Source organism: Malus domestica, chromosome 13 (assembly GCF_042453785.1).
Source record: "Malus domestica chromosome 13, GDT2T_hap1".
NCBI classification, from domain to species: Eukaryota; Viridiplantae; Streptophyta; class Magnoliopsida; order Rosales; family Rosaceae; genus Malus; species Malus domestica.
In genome coordinates, this window is record NC_091673.1 from 8,182,821 (window position 1) to 8,189,411 (window position 6,591).

The 6,591-nt window shown below is 37.8% G+C and overlaps 1 protein-coding gene across 1 annotated transcript; it reads right to left on the minus strand.

The window, feature by feature from the left end:
• Nucleotides 1-882: 882 nt before the first annotated feature.
• LOC103403146 (U-box domain-containing protein 6) lies at nt 883-5,589 on the minus strand. The gene is made up of 6 exons (XM_008341973.4): nt 5,022-5,589; nt 4,293-4,385; nt 3,909-4,094; nt 3,604-3,711; nt 2,250-3,439; nt 883-1,839 (listed from the first exon to the last, which is right to left on the minus strand). Exons 2-6 carry the CDS (start codon nt 4,341-4,343, stop codon nt 1,047-1,049), a joined length of 2,328 nt encoding a protein of 775 aa, XP_008340195.3. The 5' UTR covers nt 4,344-4,385; nt 5,022-5,589; the 3' UTR covers nt 883-1,046.
• Between the last annotated feature and the right edge of the window lie 1,002 nt (nt 5,590-6,591).

Here is a 6,591-nt window from a genome sequence, read left to right on the forward strand (position 1 = left end):
CTGGGGCAGACCTTAGGTGAGCACCCCTCCCAAAGTGCAATGGAGGTCAGTAACCTAGGACATGGGCCATTCTGATCGCCTATTACATATCCTCACTTCAACCTGCCTCCTCTCACTCTTCTCCAGTGTGGGACGTATTAGTTCACCAAAAAAAACAAACAAAATGTGGGACATGTTGTCCCACTACATATACAAAACATCTCATTTTAATACAATGTTTCAATAATATTAATCTCTTAAAGTTAACAAAATGTTGATAAATTATAGAAACCACAGAATCTCCAATTAGTTGGGAACAACTCTTATTAGAGGTTGAGCCATCTGTAAGGTGAGCCCAAACTTCTCCTCTATGTTCATAGCCTCTAGTACAACTCTATCTTCAAGCTTCCAATCAAATGAATTAATAGGTAACCGCAAAATCAAGTGTAACAGCTGCATTGCCAACAGAAGCCACGAATATTCTCCTCTTGCTACCAAAAAGAATACGCTCAAAATTCCGGCCTAAAACATCATTTTCCGACCCCAAGAACGTCTCCGACTCAAATGAGTTGGGACTGTCCCAACTGCTAGGGTCTCTGCCTATGGCCCATGCATTGACAAACACAAGTGAAAATCCCTAGTTTGCTAAGTCCCTATGATCCAATTGTATACACCATAACCAAAAAAATTGAAGGTATACTCGCTTAGTACCACAGTTGAGTGATATTCTTTTTCACTTGTAAGTGATATGTCTTAGGTTTAATTCTTGCCAAAGACAGATTTGAACCATATTATTACTAACTAATTGTGAGGCTAGGCTCACCCTCTCCATTTTAGTGTAGATAATATCGTTTGTTAAAAAAATAAAAAATAAAAAAAAGTAATAAGAAAAAAAAAAAGCAATTATAATACATATATATATTTCCTACCTCAAAAGGTAAATGCGAAACCAAAATCCATAAATTACAGGGGGCTGTACGTTCCGCTATTTGAAAAGAAACAAAGAGTGAGAAAATAGAAAAGAAAAAAAAGATGATACAACACTTAAATTTACAGCACCATGGGAGCTAACACTGGTAAACAGAATAGCTTTTGCTCTTCCATAAAAACTTAAATGGTTTGCTCATCTTTCTTCTTGAGAAGGACTTGCATAGCGGCTTTGGTTCCGGTGCAGTCATGGGGTTGTCACTATTTTCAACAGACAGATGCACCTCCGCCTCAGGAGGTGGTTGGTCTCTCTGTCTCTGCTCACGGAACAGCATTAACAGCTTCTGAGCCTTCTCTTTTCCTGTTGATGTGCCATTAACGGAAATAGACACCAATGCCGGTATCACTCCTTCCTTGAGGACCTTCTGACTGCATTTCTCGCTCCCGTTACACAACATATAGAGACATGAGACAGCTTGCTCCTGCTCAATGGGTTGATCAGCCTCCAAAATTGTTGCTAGTGCACTTATAAGTCTCAAATTCGACATCATTTCATCTCTGGCAGAACTACTTGAACCCAAATTTATCAATACAGCTATACATTTTTCTGTCCACATCTGATCGCCAGAGTCCGCAAGAAGGGATTGGAGACCACTGATAATACCAGCTGAAATAAGTGTAGGAATATTTGACGGGACACTCGATAGATTGTACAGGGCATGGAGGGCATCAAGCTTGCATTGGGTTTCAACATTCGCTTGAAGGAGCTGGGTCAAGAAAGGGACAGCAGGGCTTGTTCCAATTACAGGCTTGGCTTCTTCGAGGCACGAGAGATTCAAATAGAGCGCTGTTGCAGGTCCATGAGAACTGGGATTGGAGATCATTTCCTCCAGCAATGAAATCACCCCTAATGCTAACATTGCTTCCTTGTTTCTGGAAAAAAAAAATCAACGAAATTAAAACTATTCTTAAGTATCCAAGGTTTAGAGAAGCATAGAACAGAACCAAAAATTCTGACATGTTACTCAAAATGCTGCACAGCATAGATACAGACCATTCAACACATTCCAAGTGATAAACGGAGAATCAACATCTAATAATTAAAAAACAAATCATGAAAGCCAATGCATCATTCTCTACACCCATGACGCAAGGAAATGTCAACACATTGTAGACAATTATTTATACACTTCACCCTATCCCGGATGCTTTTTTTATTATTGAAGACACCGCATTTTGATGCTTAATAGACCTCTGAAGTTTTCAGTACAAAATGAATCAAAATATTGTCAAATAAACTAGTTATTGCATTCGATTCTTTTAAAATTATTAAACAACTGTACCTGTTATTGTTGACAGCAAGATTGAAGAGAGCCATGGCTCCACTTTCCTGAGCCAAACAACCCGCTTCACGCAAAGCTGAGCTCAGAAAATGTAGAAGTGCTTCAACAAATCCATTAGCACCCATATACATCCTGGCCTCCTCATCCTCCTTCAGCAAGAGCCTTATTTGCTCCACTACCTTGCACCTCTTCCTGAAGTCTTCCTCTTCATTCAAGGTGGTTAAAAGATCCTGATAACTTTCGAAAACATCAAGCTCAGACTCTTCCTCTAATGGAGTCGCATCTTCTGTTTCATTTCCAACGTCCTCCTTTATGGTATGGCTCTCATCTAAGGGAACCACCTTGACACCCTTCACCTTGCAAGAGCCAACACTACCCATAGATTTTGAATCAGTGGACTCAGACTCAAATGCAAGCCTCCAATAGTTGAGGTCAAGAGACTCTGGGGGACCATCAGGAACAGAAATTCCATTCTGTTCACACCAACTAGTAATGAGACCTTTGACACAATAATTGGGGGTTAAAAAAAGATGAGACAGCTTCTGTTGAGTCTTTGGGCAGGTATTGTGCCCATCACTGAACCATTTCTCAATGCAAATCCTTTCATATGTCTGACCAGAAGCGATGATGACCGGATCATACATAAGCTGCAAAGATATCGGACACCTCAATTCTTCAGGTGGAAGAGGCATGTGACCTGATTTCCGATTGTATGGCTTGGAATTAAAAGAACTTTTGAAATTAAAAGAACTAAGTTTTGACAGTTGTCGATCAAATGCCTGAACATTGCCACCGGGCCCAGCATCCTCAATGGAACCCTGAATAGTGGGAGAACAAGGAGCAGAACCTTGTGAATCATTGTCATCTGAGATTTCACTTCTAAACAGCTTGGAGTATTTTCGCATAAGATGTAATAAATAAGCCACAATTGACTCTTTCCGCTTATCTTCCTCAGCACGGGCTCTTTGGATGACTTTCTTCAAAGCTCTTCTCTCAGTAAGAGCTGCCCTGGAAGAGGTAATACCAAGTTTGATAGCAGCCTGATGAAAAGATTCCAGCTCATTATTGTCATTACAATTGTCGAACTTTTTCCCTTGCTGGAGTAGTGCAATTATTTCATCGCCAACCTTCTTCTCTAAGGGATCAAGTGAGAGCACACTACCCTCAAGTTCACTAACAATCTCTTCAATCTGAAACAAGATCAACAATATACTGTGTTAAGAACACATCTAAGTGATGTACACAAAGCAACATGACCACGGAATGCTAGCATCACAAGTTAATTCAAAAACTTCAAATGCAATTACCACCAACCAGGAAAAGAAACTGCAAAAGGGCCTTAAAGAATAATTACCTGACAACCAATAGATTGTGGAACAATGTCTTCAACACGCCTAAGACTATCCATGAGAGCACATCTAGCCTTCTCAAACTTTGAGAGCACAGAATCCCCAGTTATAGCCTGAATGATAAAAAATAATTAGGCCATTATACACACAACACAATTTCTACACAACCTCATCATGAATGAAACAAATTTAAACACCAGAAGAGAAATCTATTCCTCCACGGTAGAAGCGGGGAAATAATTGTTTACTCGAAAAGTTGGAGTAGTAATAACTGCATAAATTACAAATGCAATATTGAGGGAATACCTACCAAGTAAAGTTTACTACTTTCGGAGCAATGCTGAAGAACATTCTTAGCCTTTTCAAGTGCCACATGCAACGAACATAAAGCTTGGATACCAGACTTGCTCCTAGGTCGAGCTGCTTCCAAAGAAGGAAATATCGACGTTATTTTGCAATAAACTGCAGAGAGTGTCTTGCACAGCTCTCCATGCAACTGCAGAAGAAAACAAAGAGAGTCAACCAATGATCTACGATGATAAAACCATAAGACAAAATCAAAAGGTGATATTCAGAGGACCCATGGTGACAGTGATCCCAAAAAAAATGCAGGACACTTCAAAATGCATATAAACACATTCTAGTTCGCTAGTAAACATAACTGTATTGATTGTTCCCCATAACTTATTAATACCTTGGCATCGCTGGCCGCGAATAAGCTTTCTTCAACCTCAGTAATATCCATGATTCAAACTCACTTGAAAGACTATGATGCAACTTTAAACACCTGCATTGTTAGGAAAGATCGTAAACCAGAATTAGCCATGGCATAAAGGAAGCTTCACAATTAAACATCTAGAGCGTTAAGATAGAAATATATCGAATTGCTACAACTAATACTGCGTAGACTAAATAGGTATGGCAGTGAAAATACAACATGTGCACTGTTGGGTTTCTTTGAAAACTGAGGATTAAGCAGAAAACAAAATAAGCACATGAATATAACATCTTCCAATCATTCCACTGAAAATCCAATCATAACATTATGCCCACTCATTCATTCCTTGACATTGGAATACTTATCAAATGAACCCGTATTCGAAACACTTATTTTCTCGGAAACCAAACAGAGCATTCGAAAATCAACAGGCCCCAGAAAAAAAAAATGAATCAAATAGGCAAAAAAAAGAAGAATTCACAGTTGATTCAGACAATAAATTATCTTCAGAAGAACAAAAAAAAAATCAAAATAAAACAAAAACGAATTGATTTGGACATTTCATCCAATGGCGAAAGATACAGAATCTCAGACAGCAATGTCGAAAAGCAAACCCACACAATTCTATTGGGATATTCCACCCATTCCTCCAAAAACTCCCAACTTTTTCAGACACCGAAAAAAAGAACAGAATCGAAAAACGACCTTCTACGAAACCACCATGGCCAATCACAAAACTCCAAACTTGCGCGAGCAGAGAGAGATAGATGAGAAATGGAGGAGAAGCTCGCTGCACTAAACTTGAAGAGTTTACCACCACAACCCGGCAATTTCTTACGATTCAGATGCGGAACAGAAGCACCCAAAACGAGGGATTTCGGATAACAGATTGGGAATTTACAGCTCAATGCCGCTGACAAAATCGAAAAATTAAAAATCCTTCCGAGCAGCTAGGGTTTGTGGGAGGGAGCTGAGTACCGGAAAAATGAAACCGGGGGGGGGGGGACTATGGAGGCTTCATAAACGAGCATTTGGAAAAATTCCAGCAACCGAGTTGAAAATTAGGGTTTCGTCGATGATCTGTACATTCCCATTTCATTAGAGTTTAGGTCTGTAAAAAGAATCAAAAATTGAGGAGCGAATTTGTCGGAGTTTTGGGGAGGGACAGAAGGGAAGGGAGATTGGATTTTTTTTGGTGTTCTGAGGAGTGGAGATCTGCTGACAACCGCACTGTGGTTGTGACATGTGTTCCGCACTCAGGAGTTTATTTATGCTGTTTAATTTTAAAAAAATATATATATCTGTTTAAAGAAATAATTAGAAATTGTTTGAAAACTAATTGGGACTTGGGAGTTTATTTATGGTGTCTCTTTCCTATTAATTGTTTAAATTTGTTTCGCTTAGTCATGATTAAAATAAAATGTAAAAGGTCCTACAAATTTTCTGTGAAAATTTGCATATTTAATAATTGATAATATTTCAATTTTCAATTTTTCAAATATTGTGTCTGAAAAAATTACTTAAATTGACCGTCGATTTATTATATTTGTCAAATAAATGAATAACTTGATATTTACAAAGCCTAATGGTTCTTTTTTTTTCATATGGAACAATAATGTGACGGTTAAAAGGATGGAGTGTTTGAAGTAAAATTGTAGTGAATTGAATAGATAATCTATTTATGAGTTATGCAATTAAATACGCTAATTACAACTGAGTAGATGAATCAGGCTCACATACGTAGTGGATGTGTGTATTTTGGTTTTTCGATTTTTCAAATGTTAATGTTTGTATGAATATATTGGAAACTGTTTTTAGCACTTAAAAATCTCAATTTAGACTATCTCCAAATGAGATGTCAAATCTTAAATGGAATGTCATGTAATCAAATTTGAAGGTAAGAGCAGAATCTAACTGATATATCAATCCTATGTGGATTGACATATGAGAAAATATGATGTCAAATAATTTTTAATTATTTTATTATGTAGATCCCATTAATACATCAATTTTAGATCTTGAAATTTTATTTTAATTGATTTTTTTTTTAAATAGATCCTACAAATACCATATACATAAATTATTAATATTAATTGATATAATTAAATATGCCGCATTTGTCTCCCTGGTTCAGCGGCCGACAGTTGCCGACCTTCTCGTTTGTCGATTTGCGGATCTGTCATAAATGTGCGCGAATGACGAAATTGCCTCGTCAATTGAAAATTTTGGTGGCAAATAGAAAATGGAGTGACTTTGTGCCCACTTATGCCACCCC